At 55.1% G+C, this 25,215-nt stretch overlaps 15 protein-coding genes across 15 annotated transcripts; 8 read left to right on the top strand and 7 right to left on the bottom strand.

Moving 5' to 3' along the window:
- Positions 1 to 404: 404 nt before the first annotated feature.
- On the top strand, positions 405 to 1,328 carry BAUCODRAFT_152314 (uncharacterized protein; the record flags this gene model as incomplete). Its single annotated transcript, XM_007683120.1, has 2 exons — positions 405 to 882; positions 946 to 1,328. The coding sequence occupies 2 exons, from the start codon at positions 405 to 407 to the stop codon at positions 1,326 to 1,328; spliced, it is 861 nt and encodes a 286-aa protein (XP_007681310.1).
- Positions 1,329 to 1,837: 509 nt separating this feature from the next.
- Positions 1,838 to 4,309, bottom strand: BAUCODRAFT_570655 (uncharacterized protein; the record flags this gene model as incomplete). Its single annotated transcript, XM_007683119.1, has 4 exons — positions 1,838 to 2,098; positions 2,151 to 2,328; positions 2,379 to 3,449; positions 3,505 to 4,309. 4 exons carry the CDS (start codon positions 4,307 to 4,309, stop codon positions 1,969 to 1,971), a joined length of 2,184 nt encoding a protein of 727 aa, XP_007681309.1. The 3' UTR covers positions 1,838 to 1,968.
- Positions 4,310 to 5,286: 977 nt separating this feature from the next.
- BAUCODRAFT_312084 (uncharacterized protein) lies at positions 5,287 to 9,123 on the bottom strand. Its single transcript, XM_007683118.1, has 2 exons — positions 8,425 to 9,123; positions 5,287 to 8,370 (listed from the first exon to the last, which is right to left on the bottom strand). The coding sequence occupies exons 1-2, from the start codon at positions 8,856 to 8,858 to the stop codon at positions 5,475 to 5,477; spliced, it is 3,330 nt and encodes a 1,109-aa protein (XP_007681308.1). The 5' UTR covers positions 8,859 to 9,123; the 3' UTR covers positions 5,287 to 5,474.
- BAUCODRAFT_312366 (uncharacterized protein) lies at positions 9,094 to 10,960 on the top strand. The gene has a single exon (XM_007683117.1). It carries the CDS (start codon positions 9,390 to 9,392, stop codon positions 10,728 to 10,730), a length of 1,341 nt encoding a protein of 446 aa, XP_007681307.1. The 5' UTR covers positions 9,094 to 9,389; the 3' UTR covers positions 10,731 to 10,960.
- Positions 10,961 to 10,976: 16 nt separating this feature from the next.
- BAUCODRAFT_78774 (uncharacterized protein) lies at positions 10,977 to 11,829 on the bottom strand (the record flags this gene model as incomplete). The annotated part of the gene is made up of 4 exons (XM_007682809.1): positions 10,977 to 11,107; positions 11,157 to 11,205; positions 11,258 to 11,577; positions 11,721 to 11,829. The coding sequence occupies 4 exons, from the start codon at positions 11,827 to 11,829 to the stop codon at positions 10,977 to 10,979; spliced, it is 609 nt and encodes a 202-aa protein (XP_007680999.1).
- Positions 11,830 to 12,643: 814 nt separating this feature from the next.
- BAUCODRAFT_79464 (uncharacterized protein) lies at positions 12,644 to 13,899 on the top strand (the record flags this gene model as incomplete). The annotated part of the gene is made up of 2 exons (XM_007682864.1): positions 12,644 to 13,082; positions 13,166 to 13,899. The coding sequence occupies 2 exons, from the start codon at positions 12,644 to 12,646 to the stop codon at positions 13,897 to 13,899; spliced, it is 1,173 nt and encodes a 390-aa protein (XP_007681054.1).
- Positions 13,900 to 14,464: 565 nt separating this feature from the next.
- Positions 14,465 to 15,336, bottom strand: BAUCODRAFT_39110 (uncharacterized protein). Its single transcript, XM_007682763.1, has 2 exons — positions 14,800 to 15,336; positions 14,465 to 14,720 (listed from the first exon to the last, which is right to left on the bottom strand). The coding sequence occupies exons 1-2, from the start codon at positions 14,937 to 14,939 to the stop codon at positions 14,534 to 14,536; spliced, it is 327 nt and encodes a 108-aa protein (XP_007680953.1). The 5' UTR covers positions 14,940 to 15,336; the 3' UTR covers positions 14,465 to 14,533.
- A 231-nt stretch (positions 15,337 to 15,567) lies between these two features.
- On the top strand, positions 15,568 to 17,088 carry BAUCODRAFT_98506 (uncharacterized protein; the record flags this gene model as incomplete). Its single annotated transcript, XM_007683116.1, has 3 exons — positions 15,568 to 15,617; positions 15,681 to 16,119; positions 16,173 to 17,088. The coding sequence occupies 3 exons, from the start codon at positions 15,568 to 15,570 to the stop codon at positions 17,049 to 17,051; spliced, it is 1,368 nt and encodes a 455-aa protein (XP_007681306.1). The 3' UTR covers positions 17,052 to 17,088.
- A 274-nt stretch (positions 17,089 to 17,362) lies between these two features.
- Positions 17,363 to 18,406, top strand: BAUCODRAFT_52670 (uncharacterized protein; the record flags this gene model as incomplete). The annotated part of the gene is made up of 1 exon (XM_007682791.1): positions 17,363 to 18,406. A coding segment is annotated over one exon (1,044 nt), but the record flags the coding sequence as incomplete, so codon positions are not given.
- Positions 18,407 to 18,601: 195 nt separating this feature from the next.
- Positions 18,602 to 18,970, top strand: BAUCODRAFT_43147 (uncharacterized protein; the record flags this gene model as incomplete). The annotated part of the gene is made up of 1 exon (XM_007682781.1): positions 18,602 to 18,970. A coding segment is annotated over one exon (369 nt), but the record flags the coding sequence as incomplete, so codon positions are not given.
- Positions 18,971 to 19,121: 151 nt separating this feature from the next.
- Positions 19,122 to 19,851, bottom strand: BAUCODRAFT_312059 (uncharacterized protein). Its single transcript, XM_007683115.1, has 2 exons — positions 19,636 to 19,851; positions 19,122 to 19,569 (listed from the first exon to the last, which is right to left on the bottom strand). Exons 1-2 carry the CDS (start codon positions 19,666 to 19,668, stop codon positions 19,249 to 19,251), a joined length of 354 nt encoding a protein of 117 aa, XP_007681305.1. The 5' UTR covers positions 19,669 to 19,851; the 3' UTR covers positions 19,122 to 19,248.
- A 1-nt stretch (position 19,852) lies between these two features.
- BAUCODRAFT_312055 (uncharacterized protein) lies at positions 19,853 to 21,320 on the bottom strand. The gene has a single exon (XM_007683114.1). The coding sequence runs from the start codon at positions 21,250 to 21,252 to the stop codon at positions 20,152 to 20,154; it is 1,101 nt and encodes a 366-aa protein (XP_007681304.1). The 5' UTR covers positions 21,253 to 21,320; the 3' UTR covers positions 19,853 to 20,151.
- A 171-nt stretch (positions 21,321 to 21,491) lies between these two features.
- Positions 21,492 to 21,742, top strand: BAUCODRAFT_39107 (uncharacterized protein; the record flags this gene model as incomplete). Its single annotated transcript, XM_007682762.1, has 1 exon — positions 21,492 to 21,742. A coding segment is annotated over exon 1 (172 nt), but the record flags the coding sequence as incomplete, so codon positions are not given.
- A 143-nt stretch (positions 21,743 to 21,885) lies between these two features.
- BAUCODRAFT_311974 (uncharacterized protein) lies at positions 21,886 to 22,611 on the top strand. The gene has a single exon (XM_007683113.1). The coding sequence runs from the start codon at positions 22,094 to 22,096 to the stop codon at positions 22,460 to 22,462; it is 369 nt and encodes a 122-aa protein (XP_007681303.1). The 5' UTR covers positions 21,886 to 22,093; the 3' UTR covers positions 22,463 to 22,611.
- Positions 22,612 to 23,200: 589 nt separating this feature from the next.
- BAUCODRAFT_311954 (uncharacterized protein) lies at positions 23,201 to 25,030 on the bottom strand. Its single transcript, XM_007683112.1, has 3 exons — positions 23,616 to 25,030; positions 23,554 to 23,564; positions 23,201 to 23,491 (listed from the first exon to the last, which is right to left on the bottom strand). Exons 1-3 carry the CDS (start codon positions 24,660 to 24,662, stop codon positions 23,404 to 23,406), a joined length of 1,146 nt encoding a protein of 381 aa, XP_007681302.1. The 5' UTR covers positions 24,663 to 25,030; the 3' UTR covers positions 23,201 to 23,403.
- Between the last annotated feature and the right edge of the window lie 185 nt (positions 25,031 to 25,215).

The following is a 25,215-nucleotide window of genomic DNA, read 5'->3' as shown; positions in this document are numbered from 1 at the left end:
TGGAAGGTGCTGAAACAGACTGTCGGAGATGTCCATAGCGGCTGTATCTCGCGGTACGAGGGTCGCAACCCCATCCCAGGCCAGCAGCGGCTCCAAACTCGCCGCTGAGACCTCAGATTATGCTTTTACGGCTGTCTGCAATGAGCCGAATTATGTTCCGCATTCGTAGTGCTGGCATACAGAATTAGCCTCAGTGGCGTAACCCGGAATACACTACACATCCGATGTTGGTGCATGATCCAGGGTCTTTCAGCTGAGCTGAAAGCACCATAGCGCTAGTGTATGGGCGGCCGCCCATATAAATGGCATCTCAATCTCCCATCCTTGGCCCGCACGCAAGCAAAATATCATCCTCGAAACTGTTGAGATCATTCGCACTCTGAACTCTAGTTACCACTATCAGAATGCCTGAACAGCTCGTTTGGTTCGTGACAGGCTGCTCTTCGGGCTTCGGTCAACAGTTCATCAAGCAAGCCTTGGAGAGGGGTGACAAAGCCATAGCTACAGCCCGTAATGCTGATACTCTGAAGGAGCTCGCCGACCTTGGCGCCGCTACCATGCAACTGGACGTCACCGTACCAATGAGCGAGATCCAGAAGAAAGTGCGAGATGCCATTAAGATCTACGGTCGTATCGATGTCTGCGTCGCGAATGCGGGTTACACCAAAGTAGCTGCTGCCGAAGACTTCGGCAATAACAACGAAGACTTACTCAAAATGATCCAAACGAACACCATTGGCAACTGGAACGTCGTATGCGCTATTGCACCGCATTGGCGAGAGCGCAAGTCAGGCTTCCTCGTATACAACAGCAGCATGGCTGCATGGTGGCACAATACGCCAGGCCTGGGCGGGTACGCTGCCACAAAAGCTGCGCTTGATCGTAAGTTAGCGATTGGTTCCGCCTCCCAACCCTCACACCTACGGCCACTGACTGGCGATGCAGGACTAGTAGAACACTTCCGACTCGAAGCCACTCCTTTTGGCGTCAAAGTCCTTGTAATCCACCCCGGCTACTGTCGAACTGAGATTGCCAACCCGACGAAGCATGACTTATCCGGTACCTTCCAAGACTACGAGGCACTCGGAAACTTCTGGAAAGAGTTCACGCCAAAGCTGCATGGCGGCCAGCCCGGTGATGCGACCAAGGCGGTGCGGTTGATGATTGACGTGGTTCGAGGTGAAGGGGTGGCGGAAGGGAAGGAGGCGCCGCCATTCCTGCCGGTGGGCAGTGATGCATTCGCGGACATCAAAGCGAAGAGTGAGTTGACGATGAAAATTCTTGATGAGTGGGAGAGCGCGATTAAGTCGATCGATGTAGCCAGCTGAACTAGTACTGTAAGCCAAGACGGCTGTGCTCGTCTTACTAGGCTCACAATCTCCATTCCTCAGTCGAGTACACTTACTTCTCGCATTCTAGACGACGAAAGGCGGTTACTCTGGACAATTTACGGTAACATAGCGGACGGATTTGGGAGATCAAACCATCGCCATGCAGAAGCGTGATGAATGCAAGTCCATGGCTTGTCAGAATCTGTACACTTGCTTGTGCTGCAATTCACCTGCATAGCGCGAACCTTCCGCAGTGGTTCGTCACATCAAGATCACCAACATCAGGTCTGCCCGAAGAGCGTGTTTCTAACGAAGCCGATGTTCGTCGAACCGCATCGTCCGTATCTGTGTGCAAGCCGAGCGACCCTGGGCTGAGACGATATTGTGATGAGGAGCAAAGCCCAGCAATTTCACGGACTCAAGGCGCGTTTGTGGTTACTGCTACCCGCTATAAACGACACTGTATGAAGATGCCGACCTACTCGAACAAGCCCCACGGCTGCAACACCCGCGGAGCCTGCCTCCACTCATCCCATCAAAGATCGCCATATGATATCTTCCGCAAACAAAATCGTAACATCATATTCCATAGCACGTTAACAGATAAATCCCATCCAGCGGACAGACCACACCAGGCTCAGCCTTGCCTCGAGTACGGCTTATTCATTGCCGCGATCTCCCTGGCAATGATGGCCCATTCCAGCTCTCGGCGTAAATGTTGGCCGCGTTTCTGGCATTGGAACTCCTCCCACTTGAGAAGCTCATAACTATAGTCTGTCAGCTGAGGTATCAACGCTGATTAGATTGGTTCAAACTCACGAAAAGCGAAGATGTGGTTGGATGATCACATTCAGCCGCCTGGCTCGAACAAAACAGTATGCTCGCGGGAAGGACAGGCCCAGCTCATTCATCACCTCGGCGATGCATATCGTGGCGGACCTTGACACTCCGACTCGGCAATGCACCAATGTCTTGGTGCCCTTCTTGCGTCCGTTCTCTACGACAATGTTAGGAATGGTTTCAAAACGCTTGCATGCTGCGACTCACCGATAAATTGCAAGCATCGCGAGAAGTCCTCCGTCAGAGGGTCAACGCCGTTGTCCTGCACCTTATCCACAAACAGTAGGTTCTCCTGCGGCCATCTCTGGGTATCCTTATCCCAGCTCACAGGCTCCCCGACACTCAGTATCTGGCCGATGCCGAGCTCACGGAGAAGACCCGGGTTGTTGGCATGTCCGAGGTTGCCCAGGTACATGTAGTCCAGGATTCTGCTCGGTAGGCTACCGTCCATCTTCTCCAGCCACTGCGGTACGGGTGGACATAGCTGCTGCACGTCGCCTTGGTGCTTGGGTGAGGCTTGCAGAATGCGCGGTTGCACTGCTCGTAGCAACGCTACGTCCGAGCCATAGGCGAAGAAGTTGCGGCCCTTCTCTCGGTGTAGCTGTATCCACGATTCGTGCACAGGCAAGCACTCTGCATACATGTAGTACGCCAGCGCTAGCAGCGAAGACTCGGTATAGCCGTCCGTGCAGTGGATCAAGATGCGCCGGCCTCTTGACTCCTGTCCTTTAGTGGTTTGCATTATGCTGTCGCCGTCACTGTCCACTTCGACGGTCAACGAAAGCTTGCTGTCCCTCCGCCTACTGGCCGAAGCAGTAGAAGGCAAAGCGTGAGCTTGCTCATACATCCACTCGCACGTCGCAATCAGCCCGTCTACTTCCGCCTGTGACCAGGTTGGGGGCATGATTGCACCTGAACCCGGGAACTCCAGTTGCGGTATGGCACCGTTGGGTAGCTTCGCGGCATCTTTCTGTTGAAGAAGCTCCTCAAGCACCTTGAAGGCTTTTGAATCCGGTACCTGCGCAAGATCGTTCGCCTCAACCATCACGTCGAAGCATGACGGGTCTTGCATAAGCGAAGATCTTTCGCCTTCCAGCGGTAGCGATGGGTCGGGTGTAGGTCCGAGCCAGACATTGTGCGATATTTCACTCGGTGCGGACATGGAGCACATCTCTATGCGCTCACGGTGAAAGAAGTCCATTACCTTGCCAGTGATGCACCCCTCAGAGTCGAGGCTGACGAGATCCGGGAAGTCTGCCTCGACAACCGTGTAGTCATCTAAAACCACGTGAGCATGTTGCGGGATGCACGACGCAACGGAAGATGCGCTTACCAGAAAGGACGAAAGTATTGAACGGCCGCGATCCAAAATGCAAGCCGTCCGTCTTCTTCAACCACGCGGCTTGAGCTCGTGATATCCGCTTCGCTAGTCGCTCGGCCTCATCTCTCGGAGTACCATTATCACAGTACACCACGATATCACTGACTGTAGCCATCTTACAGGCCTGTATCTGGAAGTTCCGCACGCTGAAGCCATCCTTGGGATCCATATCCAAGAAGTCGGCAGCATCTTCGACTCGCTTATCTCGAGCAGCCTGTAGCGGAGCCAATATCTCTTCCGGCGCTATGGCGCCCTTGAGCCTACTGTGCGACAGGTCACCGCCAGCTTTGACGATGGTGATGTGTCTCAGACATCTCGGCGTGCGCCGTAGTGCTTTCTTCCGCGCAATGAAGAAGGCCAGCTGCAGTTGGTTGTCGGCATGAAGACCATGAAGCCATGGGAAGACCTGATGTGCCGCCGGTAAAGGCTGTGTAGCTAAGTGATCCAATGCCTGTGACAGTTTGCTTGCCGTAATGGAGTAGACTGGCGGGTCATTGCTGACTTTGTCGAACCCATTGGGCGGATAGGTCAATGAAGTTGTCTCTACTAGCTGGCTAGGCGAAGGTGGAGAGGCTGGAGGTGTGTCTGGTGTTTGCCGTAGGCCGGGACGAGGCCCTGGTGAGCAGTAAGGGATATGCTTGTGAGGTATCGCTCTCGGCGTTCCAGTCTGAGATGTGTTGATGGAGAGTTGAGAGGCTGCGCGTGGTTCTGCCTGAACAGGTGTGAGCGCAGGCCTCGTTGCGCATACAGTGGCCATCACATGAGGTTTACAGCGTGGGATGGTACGTGGGTCGGGACGGCGTAGACTTTCCAGTACAATCGAGGTCGCGGTTCGAGATGCACAATGGCTATAAGCGGTCGTTGTTGCCCTTTAAACGGCCTTGATACTCGTGGAATGTGTACGTCAGGTAGTTTGTTCCTGCTATTTGGTCGTTTCACATTGCAGATAAGACTCCCTCGAAAGACAAACGCGGCACGCCTGGATTGCAGAGGTAACGTTAGTCGTACAAACAGATCAAACACAGAGAGTATATGCAGCACAGCATCCCCAAGAACGGGGGTGGTTTGCGCAATATCTAGAGGGACGTCCGAATGGCAGCAACCCCACCTGGCACCAAGAAGCGCTATCAGTTCTGTGGCGTGAAGGCGTGCATGACACCAAGCCGAAGTTGGACGCCTGCATGCCGAGCACGCCGCAGGGTGGTAAGAGATTGGCAGGCAGTACGGCGATCAGTAGTTCCACTTTAGAATGCTGGAATCGAGAGCGATAGAGCTTCAGTGAATTGTCTTTTGGGCTGTGCGTGGTCGCGGCGAAGTCAAGTCGAGAGTTTTAAAAAGCGATAGGATCTTAGCGTTCTCCAAGAACTGCATGTGTGGTAGAGCAGCGCCGTTGGCAACAAGCGGCAGAGACATCGCGGAGAAGGGAGGCCGTGCGACCGCGGCAGCAACGAACGCTGTGGGAGTCTGACAGCTATTTGCGCGAACCTATCGGCGATGCGACTCTGAGATGCTGTACAGCTCAACCAATCCTTGTCGTTCCTCTGCATATTTCATGCATTGCTCTATTGAACGATCCCTCTGCTCGCCTCAAAAGTTCAGTGGGAAGACTCCCGCGTGCGTTCAATGCGGAGAACGGCTCGGTCGCAATCATTCCGTCTTGCCCTGCGACTCGGCGACCATGCAAAGTGATGTCGGAATCTAGCCCCACCTCAGCCATGAGGGACGGACTCCACAGCAGCTCAACGGCAGGTGCGGGTCTCTGTGGGAGTCTGGAGCCGGCGGGAACCATTCGCAAGCGTGCTGCGAACTAACGGGTCTTCCCACCGCCGAGTCGCTTGGCTGGCGCATTGCGATCACAAAGGTACCGCTATACAAGACCTCAAGCATCAACATGCCTGACAGACATTCCTTCCTCGCCTCCCTCATGACAGCTCAGCGTATACCGTGTGTAACTGTGAAGTGACTGCGATAGACTTCGCCTTCTCCATGAGCTCGTTCGCCAGGCGTTCCAGATAGAACCCGCTCACATCGGCTGGCAGACTTTCGAACGCCTTCACGATCTTGGCAATGTCTTTGCGGCCGCGCTCGTATGCTGCGAGATCGCGGTTCGCGTAGACGTCTCTGCCTGCTGCATACGAGTTCTGCTCGAGGTTGCGGAAGAAGATGTTGACGGCGACGCTAACGCCTTGTGTGGGCGCTGCGGTATGGACCCACAGAGGTGGTATGAACAGGATATCGCCGGGCTCAAGTATGGCTTCGAAGGGATGTGTGTTCACGAGCGTCCGTCGTAATGAGGGATGTATGTTGAAGACGTCCAGAGATGAGCTCGACGAGCCCGGAGCGAACCCAAGACTTCCGACGTCCGTAGGCGGGTACAGCATAAGGCGCTTTCTACCACGCACTTGGCAAAGTACATTGGCCATCACATCGTAGTGCAGCCACATGGTGACCGGTCCGGAGATCCTCAACGGCGAGCTGTGCAGGTTCTCGACCACGTAGATCAGCTCGCCCGGCAGCTCAAAGTCCGCCGCAATCTCCGGATAGTCGTCGGCGAGGTTCGTCGGTTGCTCGCTCGGTGCGCCCTTCGACAAGCTGCGCAGGTAGAGCTTCTCTCCTCTCTCGCAAGCATCGACAAAGGCGCCAAAGCCTTGAGTGATGTAGCTGAAGTTCCTCTTCTCGAAGTCCATCTTCTCACTGGACGTTGTGTGCACTACGACCTTGCGCTCCGGTCCAATTGCTTCCTTGAGGTAGCTGGTGCTCCACATGGTGGCGCATGGGCCTATGTCGCCATCGCAGAACACAAGTGGTTTGCCGTCGTTCACGCACTGTTCAAAGTCAACGCCGCCCATTGTAAGGCTTAATCGCGGGACTTTGATCGGATCGGGCATTCTCAGGTCTGGCGAGACACTGTGTCCGTTAGCCATTTGCTGTTGCTGCTCGCCCTGCTTTACCGTTTCGTTCACAATGTCTTGATGTGAGCTGTCCGGCCTCTGAGTGGTTAGTAGATGCCAGCCAATGCGCAAAGAGGCGCTCGGGTCGTCTGTGAGGATCGCAGGCTTGTTCCAGTATGTGCCGAAGGAGAAGCAGTTTGCTCCGCCGCCTAGTACTATTAGTCCACCATCAACGTCGGTAATGTTGACGCCGCAGAAGAGCGGCCGCTTGCCCTGTACAGGATGCGTTCGTAATGTCTTCATGTTCAAAATTTCGTCCTGGCTCGTGAGCAGCCGTCCACCACAGATGCCGCCGATCATTAGAATGCCTCTGTTAGTGCGTACAAGTGACGCACCGAAGCGAGCAAGGATACCCGCGTTCTGCCGTAGTACAGCAGAGGCTCGTGCAGTGACATTTCGGCAATGAAGGCTCATATCACTTTCCAAGCTCCAATGCCAGAAGTCACCCAGTACACGTCCAGCGCTAGTCATACCACCCACGAGCACACCAGACACACCTTCTCGGTGATCTGTAATCATGCAAGCGCCGAAGCGCGCAGGTGGCGGATCGCCAGCTACGTGTATTGTTCGCCAACCAGCATCGCCCATCCAGAGTAGCCACTCGTCGAGAACGTGGCCGTCGCTCGTTTTGCCGCCGAAGATCAACACAGTGTGTGCTGGCCGGGGCTCAGTCGGTAGACGCAGGGGTACAGCTACATGTCTGTACCGTCCTTCAGGTAGACTTTGTGCTCTCCGCCACATGCCGTCCTGCCGCAGCCAGCATTCTGCGGTTGCCTTGTCCGGCGAAGTTCTGCCTCCGGCCATCAAACAGTTAGATGTGCTCCCTAGCCTGGTCACAGTGTGGCACATGATGCCGGTCCGCATTGGCGGACCTGTAATTGGCAAGATGTCTTCCGTCCTTGAGTACGTATCGCAGTCTGTTAGTCGTTCCTGCGTGCCTATGCCAGCCAGCAAGCCTACTGCCTCTCCTTCCGAAATCTCTGATGTGGCCGGTACCAACGCAGCATACCGTCTTGCTACGCTGTTGCCTGGCAATTCTGGCGCTTGCAACGGATGCTCCTGCGGAACGTCCGGCACTGGTGAGTCGCCATTGCTGGCTGGACTCGAAACTAGAGAGACGCGGGAAGTGCTGCCGGCTAGCGATTGCCGGTAAGGGCGGTATGACCAGTCTTGGTCTCCTTTCCGCTCAGCTAGCAGCAGGAAGTAATGTGAAGCGAACAACGCTAGCTCCTCCCATTCGTCGAATGGCTCTACCTTGTCGAGCGCTCGCCGTTGCTCGGGCGTCAAGAACGTAGGATCAGACCACAGCTCCCATAACGATCGGATGTCGATTCCAGCATCAGGCCAGCCGGCGTCGGCAAACCGTTGCTTCATTTCAGCCATGGTGCCAATGGCAGTCAGTGGCGTACGCAGCTTCTCAAAGTGTGCTAACATCGTTTGCGCGAACGGGTGCTCCTCCCCATCCGGTAGATGTTGCTCAAGCAAGCAGAATCGTACATCCGGAAGGCTGGCGGCCCATTCAATGACATGTTGCGAGCCTTCCTTCTCCATGTAGGCGATTGACACCTCAGCGACGAATAGGACGGCGCATGATGTATCTTCGATGCGCAAGTGATCTTGTAGCGTATTTCGAAGCGCATCGAGGTTGTACAGATCGTAACCGATAGCCACGTACGGATCGCTTGACGCGAGAAGCCCAGACTCACTGTTAGTCTTTGTCAGTTTGGGTAAAAGGACCTTGAGCGCCTCGGTCTTGTCGATTATGCCTAATTTGTTCTGCATAAGCACCGGGTAGTCCACATCCACGAAGGTGGTGTTCACGCAGAGCTCGGGATGTTTGCCAAGATAAAGCCAAGGTAGTGGATCACTATTGCACATTAGCAGGCGTGCCTTCCCAATTCGTCAAACACCAAGCACATACTAGCCGCAGCCAAGGTTGATGACTACTTTTCGTTTCGCAGTACGCTCAGCTAAGAAGCGGGTAACCGTATGGTCGACTGCTCTCATCCGCAGCCAATAGCCTCTGTTGATCAGCGGCGATCGCCGCTTGAACTTGCTAACAAAATGTCGGAAATACTCAGGCTCGCCTTGGTAGTAAAGCTTCTCCACGGACCGCTTCGACACGATACTGCTATTATTCGTGTCCATGATGTATTCGTCGCGCTTAACTTTCTGCGGGTCAGTAATCGTGGCTTCTTTCGTTTTCGGTGGCGCGGCCGCCGCCGCCATCGTTGTGTTGTGTTGGAAGACTTGGACGGCATCTTCCTTAAGCATCTTGTCCTCTGGCTGGTCATGGGGAGGGCGCGAAAATGACACGCGGGGACTTTCGTCCTCACCACTCTCCGACGTCGCCATTGCGAATTGTTTTTGACTTTCCAGGTGCCGGATCAGGGGCGCCGAAGTCCAAACATTAAATGGTGGCGCGCCGTATGCCGAGCCTGGTAATATGTACAGATGGCCAGGTCGGTGAGGCGGCGGTCGGAGCAATAGGAAGGCCTCCTATACGACGCTGAGGTGTGAGGATGCGAACATTGTGCGCACACCGCGCTGGAGCTGCTCGATCCTGCCAGCGGATAAGCCTCGTTTTACGCCTTGACCGGTGCCAAAAATACTCAAAGTTGGTGTGTCGGCTAAGGAGCTTTTGACAACACCGATCTCATCCGGAACGGCTCGTAAGAGGCCATAGGTGGGGCCATATCTGCCCTGCCTATATTGACTGTATAAACTTCATAGGACAAGAAGAAGATGCTATGAATTCAATGCAGATACTGAGCGCAATGTACTAGGACGACCAGGAACACCTGCAACACCGTTGGCTAGAGGTTGAAGAATGATGGAGGGTATGCTAAGAAGATCCGGCCCTTAATTATCTCAGATCTCACAGACATGGCGGGTCTGAACTATGTGAGCTTCAACCAAGATCACAGCCTGCTGGCTGTTGCGACCACGCGAGGACTGCGCATCTACGGCACCGATCCCTTCGAGCTGGCCACATACTCCAGCGATGATGACATCTCTTTGGTCGAGCAACTCTTCTCCACCTCGCTGGTAGCCATGGTCACCACTTCCCCAAGGCTGCTTCGCATCGTCAACACCAAGCGGCACTCAACCATATGCGAAATGAGCTTCCACGATACGGTGGTGGCAGTGAGGATGAACCGCAAGCGTTTGGTAGCGGTGACCGGCGATGCGGCCTTCTTCTACGACATCAGCACCATGTACCACGTCCACACCCAAGAAACTCCCATAAACCCCACGGGTATATGCGCCATGTCCACGAACGCGGAACGCAACTACCTCGCTCTCCCACACCCTCAGAAAGGTTCATCAGGTCAACATCAGCAACCCGCGCACGTCCCACAAACACCGAAGAAGCGAGAGCCGATGAGTGGAGACGTGCTACTGTACGATCTGAATAACCAGGAAGAGGTCACGGTCATACAAGCACATCAAACACCACTGTCCTACATCGCGATGAACGAGGGCGGCACACTACTCGCAACTGCGTCCGAGAAAGGGACCGTCATCCGAGTCTTCACTGTTCCGGACGGAAAGAAGCTGTACCAATTCCGCCGGGGTAGCATGCCGACCCGCATCTACTGCATGACCTTCAACGCGACCTCGACCCTCCTCTGCGTGTCATCCGCGACAGAAACCGTGCACATCTTCAAGCTCGCACCACCAAGCGCGAGCCACGCCGGCAACGCAAATGGGAACAGTGCGCTCCCCGCCTCTCCACCGTCTTCACCACGCAAGTCGAGCTTCGGCGGCTGGTCATCAGGACGTGAACGCAGCGTCAGCCCGTCGACCTCCGAGGACCCGAGCGAGAGCGCTGCCTTCGACCGTGACCCGCTCGCTGCGCCTGCTGCCAAAACGCCGCGGCAGCCAGGCTTCATGTCGTTTGTCCGCCGCACCTCACAGAACGTCTCCACGGGCCTTGTCACGCGCGCGGCCGGCTACCTGCCCAGCTCCGTGACAGAAATGTGGGAGCCGCAGCGGGACTTTGCGTGGGTGCGGGTGCCGCGCAGTGTTAATGGCGCGGCGGTGCGGAGTGTGGTGGCAATGGCGAACAATGTGCCCCATGTTATGGTTGCCACGAATGAAGGAGACTTTTATGTTTACACGATAGATCTGGAGAAAGGTGGGGAGGGCACGCTGATCAAACGATATGAGTATGCCAATACACCGAAGCACGCGCTGTCGTGGTGTCTGCTAACGTGCTTATAGTGAGATACACGGCCTAAAGCATCGACGAGGTCACGATGCTGACGATTGATGGACGATTGCGACAGGTTGAGAATGTTTTCGTTGCAGCGTTCAAGCGGGAACGGGAGGTTGTTTCACCTCCTCGAGCCATCTTGCTCTACTAGTCTCTCATGATAAAGCTATGCTTTTGTAGCTGCCCGCAGCTGTGTTGGGTATCCGTGCCAGGTGCGCCGGAAGATGCAACGCTACTCTCGCAGCACGAACAGCTTACCAGTCCTTCTTCACGTCAAACGACCAGTTGAACTGCAAGTGAGTCTGTTTGTCGTCGTCCACGAACTTGGAGACTGCTTCATAGTGGCCTCTACCTAGCATGCCGCTGGGAGCTGTCTCGGTTTCGACTGTGCCACGGTCAGCATGACGCCGTCGCTGGAAGAATGGAAATCGTACACTTCTTCTCGTACTCCGGCTTGTCAGTGGTGTTCGGCGAGTAAGATCCCTGACATTGTCAGTACGAGGCACCATCAAATACTAGATGGATAAGAGCTCACAATCATCTCCTGCATCTTCTGCTTCACCGGCCCTCGGCTGACAACTTGCATATACTTCATGCCGCTCAAGATCTGATGCTGGACCTTGAAGCGAGCCTTCATACGGAACGTCGCGCCCTCCTTGATGGTGAAAGGATGCTTGTTCAACTCCTCAAGGGCACGAGGCTTGGTGAGGTCGATGACGATGTCAGACCTGCCCTCAACTTCTAAGCCGAGCGAGAGAATGATGCACTTGCGTGGGTCCTTAGGGTCAGAGATCGATGTGCCAGAGCCTATACCTAGGGATTCTTTCCACTTGCGGAGGGATTCGTCATTTTGATCTGGAGAGGAGGGCGGTCAGCTGAGGCAGGTGGCGGTCAATGGCCGGGACAGTATGTGGTGTTGGTTCGCATGTTCCGCGTTCCACCCTGGCTCTCCAGACTTCGTAGAAGACTACTCAAACCATGTCATCGTGGAGACCTACCCAGCTTCTGATACTCTTCCACAGTCTTCTTCTCACCCACTCTGAAGCCCTCAGTGCTCTCAGGCTCGAGCTCGTCAGGATGCGGCGCGCTTCCCGCACCGCTTGACATGTTGGATATGACCTTCCTTGCCGGCTTGACCGAGCGTCTCGCACCTAGTGGAAAGATAAAGAGTGTTTCTAAGATGTTTGTGGGACGATCTAGTTCCAGCTGAAGTGTTTCATGCATTGTTGGGTGGGGCTCGCGTATGCACGAGCCTGGATCTCCGTCACTGCATTAGGAGCAAACACTGCTTTAGGTTGGCAACGTTCTTCAACAAACGACTATACCACCTCCGAACTCTCTGGATAAATACACGCCCATAACGGGCGGGTGTCCTCACGCGCTCGATCTGTTCGAATATACCTACGATCAACGCTCATAGGTAGTATTCCACGCTATCGTCTTCCTACATGTAGATCTATGTCAGTGTAAAGGCCGACACGAAAATCTCGTATCCTCTCGGCTCGAAATGAGCAGAGTTTACGGATGTCAGGAGTATTTTCATGACAATGGTGACGGTGAGGCGGAAGAATATAGTTTGCGCGTCCAGCCCTGCACCCAGCCATCGCATCGCGCGGGTCGGGGCATTCCATGCGCTGCCACCCTCCCCAGATCTTGAAAGCTTCGAGACAACCATCATCATCCTTATGCCACTCGACCATCCATCCCACTCTACTCTTTACGCATCGTATACTCCATTGGACATAGTCACGACGCGAGACACACCATTGCGATCATAGTCAGCAGCATACAGAAGCTTGTGTTGTTGCGCATTCTCGGCGACTGCGCGCCGCTTTCGCGCTCGGTGACGTCGCATTGCGGACACAGCACCCGAGTCTAATTGCGCATTCACCATCGTGTCGCATACACTTCACTTAACGCAATGGCTACTACACGCGAACTGCCCAAGCGGAGGAATGCCCTTGTTTCGGAAGACAGCGCGCCGCCGTACGAGATCCTCGTCGAGCGGCGCTGTCTGGGCCAGACGGAGCTCCGAGTGAAGCCAGGCCAAGTCGGGCTCACCAATGCGACCAAGGCGGATCACCTGGGCACCCTCGACTACGCGCATCTACGCGTACCACTGCCCCGCGACCTGACTGGCAGTGGCATCTTCACCAAGAGTCGGGGCACGAAGTGGCCGGAGGCGTACTTCCTCATGCGCCGCTCGAGCGACGGCTTCGTCAGCGCTACTGGCATGTTCAAAGCCGCGTTTCCATTCGCGCAACACGATGAAGAAATGGAGGAGAAAGAGTACATCAAGTCTCTTGGCAAGGCGGCAAGTGAAGAAGTTGCCGGCAATGTTTGGATCCACCCAGACCAAGGTATGCCTAAAGTCTTGTGTAACACCCTACATTGACAACCTTCACTTCATCACGATTGTGAATCAACTGACGCATGACGTCAGCTCTCGACCTAGCCGACGAATACGGCATCCGCCTGTGGGTAGAAGCACTGCTCGACCCCGAGCCGATCACGCACGGCACAAGCCCTGGGAAAGACATCCAGTCGCCACCAGCTTACCGCGTCAGCGACATGACGAACGGCGACACTAAGTCGCCAGAGAAGAAGTCGAGCGCGGCAGAAGGAAGGAAATCAACGCGCGGCCGACGAAGCGCGAGCGTGCTCTCAGAGGACGCAGATGCGCTCGCGAAGACACCCAGCCGGCCGAAAGCGACTCCGCGCAAGCCCAGGGGCGGCAAAGGGGGCCGGGGCACGCTCTCAAAGGTCGACGAAGACGAAATTGCGCCAGTCAACGGCGCTGACGCAGCAGAGTCGAAAGAATCTGTGCGCGAGACTGTCAAGGTACAGGTAGAAACAACGGTCGACCCAGAAGACGACGAAGTAGAACACACGAAGGTGAACGTCGAGCTACCGATCGGGCATCCCGATATGCCACTTCCCGATGACCCTCTGGAGATGGTCGAGCAAGCGCGACGGATAGTCGAGGATGCACAGAAACTCAATGGCGTGTCTACCGGGAAGGGCAAACGGAAGGCGGCGGAAATGACGGATGCGGACGATGAGAGCGAGCGGCCTTTGCCGCCTAAGAGGGCGCGGATGATTGAGATTGAGCTGCGGAAGGAGAGGATTGCGAGGAGGGCGCTTACGGGGATTGCTGGGTTGCTTGCTATTGGGTGAGTATTCTCCTCACAACCGCGATCTGCATGATTTGCTGACGAAACGGAATAGGGCACTAATACCGGTCATGGCGGCAAACTTCGGCCTCGTTTGAGGATGATCTTTGCGCGTGCGTATTACGTTCAGTGAGGTTTTCAGAAGATACCAACGTTATGCCACACGAGCGGAGGATTCTTTGAAGTGGTACGGCGGATAGGGTGGTGTAATCGGTATTTACTGTGTGGATGCGGTGTGCTTGGACATTGACGTTGGGTGAGGAAGGCGCGCGTGCGCTCTCAGTGTATGATTCTGGCTGCGGCAAGTGCGGTGCGGACACCGAGGTCTGACAGACCGCAGATTGTGCGAAGTAATTGTTTAACCACTCGACGTTAAAGCTCGTGTCCTGATATAGAGTGTTAAACCATCGTAAGCGTGGGGTTGAATTCACGGCTCGCACGGCGTGGGCGAAGGAAGTAGATGCGAGAGATCGAATGCCAATGGCTTTCCTTCTTATTGCACGAGTATCAACGCTACAGAATCATGCAATCTCTCAGCTAACCGCACGCTGCTGCTGCTTCGTGCTCTCCCTCCTCGCCGTGGCAGTTGGCGCACTTTCAACGTCCCACTCCTGAAACTTCTAACTCAAAGCTCTCGTCTAAAGGTTGCTCTTGATCGCGGTCTCAAGCGCACTCGGGTTCGCACCAACGACTTCACCGACCTTCTCGCCGTTCTTGAAGAGGAGGAAAGTGGGCATGGCGCGCACGGCGAGCTCCTGCGCCACCTCGGGGACTTCGTCAACATCGAGCTTGTAGAAGCGCGCGTCAGTGTAAGTGTCGGAGTACCTGTGACGAAAAGAAGGTTTTATCAGCAAAAGTCCAGTAATCGCGTGGATGAGAGTGTGTGTGGGTTTTGTGGACTTACTTCACCACAGTCGGCGCAATGACCTTGCATGGACCGCACCATGTCGCGAAGCAGTCGAGCACGAGCAGCGTGTCCTTGTCTTGCATGGCCTGGTCAAAGTCGGCCTTGGTCTTGAGGTTGTGCACGCCCTGCTTCGCCATTGCTGCGGAGAAGGTTCGGTGTTGATGAAAGATGGACTGGTAGATCGGGCTTGTTGTTCGGTTGATTGGAGTCCGTGTGCTGATGCGCGTAGATGTGAGTAGTGTTCTTCTGAAAGCCGTTGCTGCGGACATAGATTGGCTGAGATAGAAATGCAGCCGAAGAGTGAATATGTAAGGTCAAGTAAGGGTGCTGCCCTTCGCCGCCACACTGCTGAACAATCGCGGGAATGACGTCCGATTCCTAATCGCCCAATGCGGCTTGGCTCCAGCGATTTGTCGGCAATGGTGAGGCGCAGAAACTTTGCCTTACATACGCTCGGCACCAGAGAGTGTACTTACACAAATTATTTCTTCCTCCCAAGTCAGTTCGCCGGTGGCATGCGATGTAGCTGCTTCGTATGCGCCGCGATGGTGGCAATAATGGTTCAGGTACCGGAACCTTGAGGTCGCTTACCGTATGCGCCGTTTTCGGGAAAGTGGGGTCTACACAGTCGGGCCGACACACGTGCGTGCCTGCCTGCTCTCTTGAGCCCCACAGACGCGCACACGATCAATCCATCGAGCAGCAACGGAAGCTTATTGAAAGCGACCTCATGTGTTGGAAACTTCAGTACACAGAGTCACCAGCATGATTGATTTGCTAGAGTTTCTGCGGACGCACGAGGAGGCATTCCGTAGGTGAAGCCCACCGCATCTCCTACCCATCCGTTTACCTCCGCCACCGATACTGACCATTCGAAGTCGTGCCCGCCTCGCATCGCTCTACTCAGACTTCCGCTTCCAAAGGCAGACCAACCCGGATGGCTACCAAGCGAACGCATCGGCATGGCTGCGTGCCTTGACTGCCGCTGCAAAGGAGGGTCTACTACCCGCAGAGACAGGCACGCAGCATGACCGATATGTGCTTCACACTGGAGAAGCCCTCGCCAAGGCGCTGCAGACTCAGGACTTTGGACGACCGCTGGCATTGGGATCGGTGGTAGAAGATGCAGTTCGGAAAAAGCAGCTCGTATTGCTGCAAGACTTCCTTGCAAGCAAGCAGAGTGTGTATGCAACAAGCTGGCTGCCGACGCCATGGCAAGTTCTCAGCTGGGGTCTGAGGCAAGTTGGTCTTGTTGGCAGAGAGGGGGTGGAGGACAAGCTTGTCACTGGGAATTCGGTGATCATGGCGAATGTGGAGGTGAGTGTAATCGTACTGCTCTACGACTTGTACCCTAGCTGATTCAATGGCAGGCTGCCGCGAGGCAGATACTCGACGATGTTTCCAAGAATACGACCTCTAATGCCTCGCGCATCTTCTCAAGAGAGCTCTTCATGCCATCGTTCGCTGCGGCGGTAGGTACGGATGCCATGAGCACGACCGACATGTCGGTCCTGATCGTCCATCTCGCTCGCGATCATGCGGCGGTTGCATACGACGCGAAATCCGGCACGATCAAATTCCGGGCCCCATCAGAGACAGCAGCTCCAACCATCGAGCAAGAAGATATAAGTATTGCCTCGCTCCGCACCTTGGTCGCCTCACTAGAGTCTCAAACTCAAACACTCACTCAGCGCGTATCTGAGCTGGATGCCAAGGCTCGAGAGGCAGTTGCGAAGAAGCAGCTCGTATCTGCCAAGACTGCGTTGCGCCAGAAGAAGTCCGCAGAAACGCAGCTGCGGCAACGTACCGCCACTCTCGCACAACTAGAGGACGTCTATGTCAAGGTCGAACAAGCCGCGGATCAAGTTGAGATCGTGCGCGTCATGGAGGCTTCCAGCCAGACATTGCGCAGTCTCAATCGCAAGACAGGTGGTGTGGAGAAGGTACAGGACGTAATGGAAGGCTTGAGGGAGGAAATGATGAACGCAGACGAGATCCAGCAAGCTATCGCCGATGCGTCTGCAGGTACCGTGGATGAAGGCGAGGTGGACGACGAGCTAGAAGCGCTGGAGAGTGCTGAGAAGCAAAAGGTCGATGAAGTTGAGAGGAAGCGGCGTGAGGAGAATGACGCGGTGGAAGTAGAGGTGACCGCAAGGCGTCTGGCTGAGCTGGATGGGGTGAGGAAGCCGGACGAGGTTGCGCATGAAGTGGAGCAAGCGAGCAAGGAAGGGGAGGGTCAAGTAGCGTAGACAACGCAGTAGCAGCTGTAAAGCTAATAGTAAAGCGGACCCGTCCCTGTATCAGTCGCGAGTGACCTTCACGACGGTCGCCTTTAGATGCCGTATTCGGGACGCTCTGCAGTAGTTGAAGTGAGAGGGTAAACAGACCCCTGTCGGTATGGCTAGGTCGTGCCTTCCTACCTCGAGACGGGCCGAAAGTGCACGCATCCGAGGCGAAAGCCGCGTCGTGATGCGCGTGTCCCACCTTCACTTCGCTATTCCAAACCCACTACCACACATCTGCCTTCGCTGGACAATATCCTCCCCATGAGTTCACGACAATGTATAGCGACTTCGACATACCCGACTCGACGGACTGGCTAAACACACCTCTGAAAGACATCGCCGATCTGGAGAATGCACTACACTGCCAGATCTGCAAGGAATTCTACGATACCCCCATGATCACGTCATGCTCTCACACTTTCTGCTCGCGATGTATTCGCACCAGTCTTTCCACCGACGGCAGATGTCCAGCTTGCCGGACGGCGGACCAAGCGAGCAAGTTGCGCAATAACTGGGCGCTGCAGGAAGTGGTTGGCGCATTTCAAACGGCGAGACCTGCTGCGATTAGTGTCGCGCGAAGGGAGCAAGAACAGACGCGAAGACCTGGGAAGCGGAAACGAGCTGTGTTGGACTCGGACGACGTTGCGCAGGCGCAAAGAGTGGGTCGGACGACCAGAAGTAAAAGTAGACGGCTGGCGGCGTCGCAGACGTCTGAGCCCGAGGTGATGGAGATTGAAGACACGGACGAGGATGCGTCGTATGAGCCTCAGCAACCGCCCGAGGATGGATTGGTGGAGTGTCCGTTAGGCTGCGGCAAGCGCATGAAGATCGAGCAGGTGGAACCACATCTAGATCGATGTGAGGAGGAGCGCAAGCAGGAGGAGCAGCGACGGTCCGCGGCGCGAAGACCGCCTGCGAATGGTGTTGGCAGTCCAGGACCGTCTTCGAGACAGAAAGGCACGGCCAGGCCGCAGGAACGCTTAGCAGAGCTGAATTATTCTCTGCTGAAAGAGCAGCCCATGCGCAGGAAGCTGGAGGAGCTAGGCATACCCGCCTGGGGCTCCAAGCAGCTCATGGTCCGGCGGCATACGGAATGGGTGAACTTGTGGAACGCGAATTGCGATTCGGACCACCCACGAACGAAGCGCGAACTACTGCATGACCTGGACACGTGGGAGAGGACACAGGGTGGCAAAGCGTCCACTGCGAATGGAGGCCTTGCAAATGGAGTGATGCGCAAGGACTTCGATGGCGTGGGTTGGGCGAGCAATCACAGAGATGACTTCAGCCGACTTATTGCGGATGCGAAGAGGAAGAAGAGCATTCCGGCATCGGGATCAAATTCGTTGAAAGATGGAAGTCACCATAATGCTGCAGACGCTGTTCAGGAACGAAACGCCGTCGATCAACAACACGGCGAGCCACCGTTCGCGCACCTGTCGTTCGCCTTCCAGTCTGCGCACTCAGCTTCTCCGCCACAACCAACTTCGCAACCCCAACCCGAAACTTCCGCTCCCTACGCCCAACACCCCGAAGCTCTTGCCTCCGTGCGCGAGAAAGTCGAAGCAACGAACGCAGGCACGCACATCGAGCCCGTCATGAACGCCGGCTTCGAAGACCAGCACGACCACACGCAAGTAGCTCCCAACCCATCCATGGACAGCTCACAGCCACAACGGAAAGGATCGACCAACGAGGCTCTCCTCGCCCTAGCCGACTTCGGAGCTACCGCTGTCGCTCACGGTCGAGAGTCCAGTACCGATGAGCATACCGTCTCACGGAACACGAGATCACCGTGTGATCTGCCGGCGCATCTCCATTCGGCCACGCCGAGGAAGGTGCCGATGTTTGCGATGCCGCAGCAGCCGATGAGTGATATTGATGGGGCGGATGGGACGCAGATGTAGTAGCGGAGAAAGCGTGCTTCGAGATAGATCTGTAGTCGACATCGTTGAGGCTGCGTCCTTGGACGGAAGTAAAGCTTCGCACCTTCCGCAACCGTGCCTTCCTTCTTTGGCCATTCGCCGGGACAGACCGAGGCTAACGGGAGACTCTTAAGACTGCACTTCATACGTTTCACTTCTCCGAATTTGACGCAGCAATGGTTTTCATCCCTTGGCTGGGTAGAGGTACATTCTCCAGACCATCATTCTTACTCCGCTCAAAGCTTCGTCATGCTCTGACCTCGCGGTCTCCGGTCGCCAAAGACGTAACCTACGGCCGCTGGGCTAAAAGCTGCGGTAGTAGGGAGCGGGAAGGGCGACTTGCGCCAGCTGCTGGAGAAGAAGACAGGATGCACTATGGCTGGATTGTACACTGCACTACCGGACGGCACTTGTGCGATTGGTGCCGGAACTTTAGATGGCGGCATGGCTTCAAGTTGGTTGCGAGGTCCGATTGATTCTGGTTTGGTCCCGAGATCTGATGACGAGCTTCGGGATTGTTGTTGGAAGCGTGGGTTTTGGGTGGGTGGCGTAGGTAGCTGGGATTGTTCGTTAGATACATTGCGCTTACATCTGGTCTGTCTTTAGGCTAGCAAGGAACATACTTTCGGTCTCGTGGGCTGGTGTGAAGGGAACATGTCTGTACCTGATTGGATGTCGACTTATTGAGTGAGGTCGATGAGCCTCGGTGAAGGAGAGAGGATCGTGGTTGCGCTTGACAGCCTTCCCCACAAACATCGACCAAGGCCTAAGGTGCTGTGACGACCTTCGAGACAGCACCGTTCTCCGAGAAATTCAACCGCTGTGAATCGATCACGTACATCGAGGCATGAACCGGGGCTGCGTTGCCGGTGGCAATCGTTATTTTGGCTGTGCTCTATCGCCGTTGACATCAGATTATAGACAGATGACGACGAGTCGAATCTTGCTATCTCCTCGAAGTATCTATTTGCAGTCCAGGCGCAACGCACTTCGAGTACACATCAGAGTGCGCGAATTCGTTTACTCATATTGCAAGCAGCGGACAATGCAACGCTTCGGAGTGAGAGCGCGCATACCGGGCACGCTCCCGACGCCCAGTTACTCCAGACGCCGTGCTCCACGAACCCTGATGGATGTTCTCAGATGAAGTCACCATCACCAAACCCACTAAACGGATTCGGCGGACGTCCACCCATGCCAGCTCCGCGCGGATGACCGCCCATGCCTGGCCCAATCGGATCGAACCTACTGCCCGGCGGCGCCTGCGGATTATATCCACCACCTCTCTGCCCTTGTCCGGTGAACAGCGGGTCATCGAACGTGGGATGCATGCCACCACCACCCATCGGACCGTAACCAGGCCCGACACCACCACGGAAAGGATCGTTGGGGTCGAGACCTTGGGGATACAGATCGCGCTCGCCAATGCGTGGGAAGGCACCTGGCATGCCGCCTCGCGGCCCTCTTTGCGTTTCGAATTCGTCCTCGAAGCCTGGGATCGGCTCGGGAAACGGTCTTCGAGGTTGTGCGAGTGGATCATGCAGTGGGTACGGTCGTGCTGGTGGATCCCTATCCTCGCGTAACGGGTCGTAATGTGGTCTGTCCCCCTCTCGGCCGGGTGCTGGTTCTCGTGGCTGTCTTGATGTCGATGATTGCGATTCCTGTGATTCTTCGTAGCCTTCCTTGTGCAGACTTGGTACCAGCTTCTGAATGATTTGAAGCCGCATCAAGCTCCCAAGGTCGCTCAGTCTGCCATTCGAAATGAAAACGTCGAGGAGCTTCCTTGCAGCTTCACTTTCTGGCTCACCTTCTGAGACGGGTGACGCTGGCAAGTTGCCGTCAGACACGTAATCCTGGACCTTGATGTCGAAACTACAAGTTCGGTCGTCGCCCATTCCCATGCCCATGAGAACAGCCTTGTTGCCCATACTGTTCACTTTGAGCAAATACTCCATGCTGCTCTGGCTGTGCTTGTAGCGGAAGGCATATGAACCTTTGACAGCATTCCATTCCGCTGGTAAGGGTGAAGGTCGGTCTGGATCTGACTGTGCCTCAATCTTGTGGTCCTCACCTAGACCCACCAAGCGAAACCCGACAGCTTGAAAGGCTGCATGAGCTGCTAGCGCAACGGCGTCGTAGCTGTTCTTGATCTGTGGCGAGGCACCTCCTGCTAGACTCGGTACCATGAACCTGCAGAGGGATGCTGCGCTCATGATGTTGCCTGTTGGACCGCTCGCCATGATGAATGTCCGTTACAAGGTTGAGCCGGGTTAATACTGAAAATGTCCGCGATGGAAAGAATGTCAATGATATAGGTTGCGAGAGCTTGAGTCTCGAATGTGACGCAAACGCTGGCGCCTGCGGGGGCGGTCCGCACCTCGAGCTAAGCTTCCTGGTTGGCGCGGATCGCGTCCGCCATGCGCAACCTTTAAACTCCTGACAACGGTCTAAGTCACAGCATCTCTTACATGTTCTCTATCGTCGACGCCATCAATGGCGCAGCATCTCGTCAACTGTATTCAACCACGGAAGGCGGAATGCCGGTCTCTCTCAAGCGTTATCGACCAATTCGAACTGTCTGTCTACCTGCACCAGCACGTTGACGCACTCCTGGCCGACCAGTCTCATGTCCAGCCGAATCCGAAGCGTGTCTATGCTGATCTGATGTGAAATTGCGCGCTTCCGCTGAAGATACGTCTTCACGGTGTTCTTGCGTTTCGCTCAATGATTACGGTAGGGGACTCAGCTCACATAATGCTGTACATATAGACTGTTATCCTCCGTCTTCTCGCAGCCTTCTGACGAACCCTCTCAAACTTGGTGAATATGTAGGCTGAGAGTAGTCTATGGCCGGACCTGGTCTGCTTTCCGCAATTGTGGGATGAAGGGTTCAGAAGATACGAAGATCGAACCCATCGTAAACTGACCGAAGACAACGCTTTCCGCCAGCTTCAAAGTCCAAAATGTCTCAAACGTGTTTTGGAATACACAACGATGAGTGATCCCCCGACTTCCGCATTGAGCATGGCAAACTTGATGGAGACTTGATGCGGGTCCTCGAGCCAGTCGTGCTGTTGCTCAATGCTATGCGGCCGCTTGTTGATCTCCAAAGCGAGACTGCTGGCCTCGAAAACAATAGCGATAATGACGCTTGTGCCTGCCGAGCAAAACACTGACCGGGCAATCGACAGCGTCAAGTGTACCGGGTGTAGAGCGATGTGGTCAGGGATGGGCAATGTATGCCAAAGAAGATCATATTACAAGGAGCTGCACCTTTGTCGCATTTGCAACGATATGGCGCCTTGCCAGGATTGCACATCCAGACTGTGGGATGGCTTGATCCGTACAGTGTTCTGCTCGAAGGACCACGAGTGCGTCAAGCTATATCTGCTAACTCAGCCTCCTGGTGACATAACTTCTGCTCTGCTTGAACAGCGGTTCGAGGTCTAACAACACTGGATAGTATCAATAGCGACAGCATGGGAAGCGTGTGTGGCGCTATATTGCAACTGAACATATTGTACGGATGCGTTCCGTCACGGTAATTCGGTTCTCCGTGCCGCGTCCGGGAACTCGCTCACTGGAAGGCTTCATCCAGAACCGAATGCATTCTCCGGGAAATGCGTGGAGATAGCCACAGATTGCAAAGGCCGGTGGCGTCTCACTAGGTTGAAGCCCGTCGAGACTAGGCAGGCTTCCGCCCGCCCCAAGCCGAGATTAACCCTGCATGCGATCTCCATGTCGGCGCTTATGATATGCAGGACTGCACGACTACTCCATCCAGACTCTCCTGCGAGGCGCCAGCCATCCATGTTCCTTGACACGCCTTGCAGTAGTTGTGTGAGCGAAGTGCTAGATGCTTAAGCGTTGCTTTACAGCAGTCGTTGCAGTATGGTTGGGTTCGTATCGAGTCTGCGTCCCGACAGCCTGGAAACGAACCATTATGTTTAACGCCTCTCTCCAGTAGCCTCGGCTGAATCGTCATCGGCCATGCCGGCAAATCTGAAGTGTGGAATTGCCTTCTGACCTTGAGTTGGCGTACGAGGCGATAAGGCTCCAAAGGGTGAAAGTGTATCGAACAGAAGGATGTACTCGATCAATCAAGTCTCTCACGCGCCGCGCAGCGCTAGAGTGGCTTTCAGCATGCTATAAAAACATAACCGCTCATGTTCATTGAAATCCATCCTCCACACTGTGCGAAGGAGGCTCGTTATCAGGCAAAACCTGCTGGGTGACCCAACAGTACCGGTTTGCAATTGGTTTTCCAATAGTCTTCTGTAGGAAGCGAGACATCTGATGAACTTCGGGGCTTTGGGATGCGTCTTCTGACCTCAGGCCGCTTAGGGCAACCATCTTCAATGTGCCTGTGATGGACTGTCAGCTCACGCGCACTAACGATATTCAAGGTTAACGCGCCTGCGAAGGGTATCCTTTCGCGCGAACGTGCTGTCGCACAGGTGGCAGGCATGCTCGCGCTTCCTGCAGCACGACAGGAATCCGTCAGTGAGGTCTAACGCAGAAGCATAGCACTCTGTTCATACTTGAAGTGGACCTGCGAGGCGAGTTAGCGCTGCCAGTGGCAGTTTCGTCATGATGGGCTTACACTCTGCTCATGCCGCACCAGGTCCGTCCGCCTCACGAACTTTTTATCACAGTCAGGCCATGGACAGGTGTTGGGCTGATGTCGTTGCGGATCATGGGTTTCCATATGAGCCTTGAGATTATAGGTGCGCTGAAAGAGCTTGCCGCACAACTTGCAAGAACAGCTCGCATCCTCCTGCTTGGTGAGTGTACGTCTTCGGCGCTGTCCTTGTCCGTCTGTATCACTGGCCGAGAAAGGCCGTCGAGAAAGTTGTGGTCGCTGCAGATGACGCATAGGTTTTACGGTCTCCAATTGAGGACTGGCGGAAGGAGAGATGTACGGCGATTCCGACGAAAGAGAAGGAGAGTCGGTTGAGGGATATGACCGGGTGGACGAGAGCTCTCCGGGAGTGACAAGCAGTGACGGGTCGAGTACACCTCCGACGGGCAGACCATGGTGGAAGGTTGCACCGTAGCCAAACGGTGCTTCAACCTTTATGACTGGCGGAGCTGTAGCTGGGACCAGGCTATCATACTGCGTGCACGACGAAGACTGGTCGGAAATCTGCGAGCAAGTGCTGTGTGGTGATGGACTGCAACCCTCCGGAATCTGAGAGGATGCGGTTGGGAGTAGGCGTGTAGGTGTCCAAGTTGACGTGAGGGGCGTGCGAGCACCGACTGGACAACAGCCCGCTCTCCAGGTCAATTGCGGAAGCTCGGCAGAGGGAGCTGGTGTTGGTTGCTGAAAGCCCACCATCTCGGACGGCCATGCTACAGGCAAAGGGACCTCCCAATGCGCAGCGTCGATCGTGGAGGTGTGCGAGGATGGAAAGGTATCGATACAGGTCGGTATGCCCGCTTGCAGCAGCAGTCCAAGACCATTTTGTCGTGCCAATGTTGCCAGATGTTGCGGGAGGCTCAGTGGAAAGGCATGATAGAGGCCGTTGCCGGTCAAAGGTCGCTCGCTTTGCTCACCGGTAAATGTCTCCACCGTCGTGTTTTGTCGGGTAGAAAGACACCTATGACCGATAGCATACTCATTGCGATTCGGGTATTGCAAGGGGCTCATAACTGATTGATGGCAAGGTTTGCGTGGTTGGTGGGCGGCTGAACGAGCAGATCCACGAGGCTGTCGAGCCTTTATTGACACAGACGAGTACAAATAGCATACATGTTGCCAGGTTCCAAGCGGCGCAGCTATTGCAGAGCGCGGTTAAGTCTCAGGGTGAAGCTTGGAAGTAGATAGTTCATGGTGTTGCCCTCAGCGTCTGCGCCGCAGTCTCTAGTCGCATACCTTTGGAGACGGAGCGGAGCGACGGCAATCATAACCAGGACAGAGGGTGGTGGAGCCCACGCAACCGAAGCCGCAAAGTAGCGTAGTTTGTGCAGTGAAGGCTATCGCACCGTAGCTCGATGGCCAGTCCCTGAACAGCCTTGCATTAGCTTGCATTGTTAGTGAGTGTCGAGACGCCGGCTTGAGAAGTTGGCAATGCAAAGTGCCGCCGCATAGCACTGCCATCTCCGGCCCGTCGAGCTTCTCGAGTCATCTGATGAAGCGTTTGATCCTTTCGCGTCATTTAAGCCTCCCGTGGTACCTGAGATCATTGGGGCTTCCAATACTT

The sequence above is a fragment of the Baudoinia panamericana genome, assembly GCF_000338955.1.
Source record: "Baudoinia panamericana UAMH 10762 unplaced genomic scaffold BAUCOscaffold_14, whole genome shotgun sequence".
Classification (NCBI taxonomy): Eukaryota; Fungi; Ascomycota; class Dothideomycetes; order Mycosphaerellales; family Teratosphaeriaceae; genus Baudoinia; species Baudoinia panamericana.
This window is presented reverse-complemented; position numbering and strand designations above follow the sequence as displayed.

Bases quoted from the DNA above. Each gene is read 5' to 3' on its own strand.
- BAUCODRAFT_312084 (XM_007683118.1), bottom strand. From the start codon at position 8,858: ATGGCGACGTCGGAGAGTGGTGAGGACGAAAGTCCCCGCGTGTCATTT. The intron at 8,371-8,424 runs GTATGTGCTTGG...AATGTGCAATAG, and splicing joins ATCAACCTTGGCTGCGGCTA to TGATCCACTACCTTGGCTTT.
- BAUCODRAFT_312366 (XM_007683117.1), top strand. From the start codon at position 9,390: ATGGCGGGTCTGAACTATGTGAGCTTCAACCAAGATCACAGCCTGCTG.
- BAUCODRAFT_39110 (XM_007682763.1), bottom strand. From the start codon at position 14,939: ATGGCGAAGCAGGGCGTGCACAACCTCAAGACCAAGGCCGACTTTGAC. The intron at 14,721-14,799 runs GTAAGTCCACAA...TTTTCGTCACAG, and splicing joins ATTGCGCCGACTGTGGTGAA to GTACTCCGACACTTACACTG.
- BAUCODRAFT_312059 (XM_007683115.1), bottom strand. From the start codon at position 19,668: ATGTTCCCTTCACACCAGCCCACGAGACCGAAA. The intron at 19,570-19,635 runs GTATGTTCCTTG...GAACAATCCCAG, and splicing joins ACCAGCCCACGAGACCGAAA to CTACCTACGCCACCCACCCA.
- BAUCODRAFT_312055 (XM_007683114.1), bottom strand. From the start codon at position 21,252: ATGGCGAGCGGTCCAACAGGCAACATCATGAGCGCAGCATCCCTCTGC.
- BAUCODRAFT_311974 (XM_007683113.1), top strand. From the start codon at position 22,094: ATGCTATGCGGCCGCTTGTTGATCTCCAAAGCGAGACTGCTGGCCTCG.
- BAUCODRAFT_311954 (XM_007683112.1), bottom strand. From the start codon at position 24,662: ATGAGCCCCTTGCAATACCCGAATCGCAATGAGTATGCTATCGGTCAT.